At 58.2% G+C, this 879-nt stretch overlaps 1 protein-coding gene across 1 annotated transcript in view; it reads right to left on the reverse strand.

Annotated features, from left to right (window-relative positions):
* EMH_0003260 (DNA polymerase, putative) overlaps positions 1–879 on the reverse strand; it is a gene marked incomplete at both ends in the record, with an annotated part of 8,548 nt that overhangs the window by 5,941 nt on the left and 1,728 nt on the right. The window contains 2 exons of the mRNA XM_013496316.1: positions 1–63; positions 159–877. Of these exons, the coding sequence (XP_013351770.1) occupies positions 1–63; positions 159–877 (782 nt within the window). The remainder of the gene's footprint in view (positions 64–158; positions 878–879) is intronic.

The following is an 879-nucleotide window of genomic DNA, read 5'->3' on the forward strand; positions in this document are numbered from 1 at the left end:
GTCGGCGCTGGTGGTATGCGGTCTGCTGCTGCAACTGCTGCTGCTGCTGCTGCTGCTGCTGAGCTGAACCAGGCTGGAGAGTGCTCAACCAGGGTTGCTGCTGCTGCTGCTGCTGCTGCTGGTGCTGCTGGTGCTGGTGCTGCTGCTGCTGCTGATACTGTTGTTGTTGTTGGTGCTGCTGCAGGTCATAAGGCAGCTGTTGGCGTTGTTGCAGCGGCTGCTGATACTGTTGCTGCTGCTGTTGCTGTTGCTGTTGCTGCTGCTGTTGCTGCTGCTGTTGCTGCTGCGGCTTCTCCTGCATCTCCGTTGTTTTTTGGTTTTGCTGCTGCTGCTGCTGTTCGTGCTTCACTCCTTGCTGCTGCATCGCTTGCTGCTGCAGATGCTCAGGGTGCTGCTGCAGTTGCTGCTGCAGCGGCTGCTGCTGCAATGCCTGCTGCTCCAGTGGCTGCTGCTGCAGTATTTTCTGCTGCAGTGGCTGCTGTTGCAGCGGTTGCTGCTGCAGCGGTTGCTGCCTCTGCTGCTGCTGATGTTGCTGCTGCAGTGGTTGCTGCTGGAGTTGTTGCTGCTGTAGCGGTTGCTGCTGCAGTTGTTGCTGGTGCAGTGGTTGCTGCTTTAGTTGTCTTTTCTGCTGCAGTGCCTGCTGCTGCTGCAATTGTTGCTGCTGCAGCGGTTGCTGCTGCAGCAGTTGCTGCTGCAGTGGTTGCTTCGGTTGCTGCTGCAGCGGTTGCTGCTGCAGCTCCCTTTTCTGTTGCAGTGGTTGCTGCTGGAGTGGTTGCTGTTGCAGCAGTTGCTGCTGCAGTAGTTGCTTCGGTTGCTGCTGCAGTGGTTGCTGCTGCAGTGGTTGCTGCTGCAGTGGTTGCTGCTGCAGTGGTTGCTGCT

This window comes from Eimeria mitis, genomic scaffold (assembly GCF_000499745.2).
Source record: "Eimeria mitis Houghton genomic scaffold, Emh_scaff204, whole genome shotgun sequence".
Lineage (NCBI taxonomy): Eukaryota > Apicomplexa > Conoidasida > Eucoccidiorida > Eimeriidae > Eimeria > Eimeria mitis.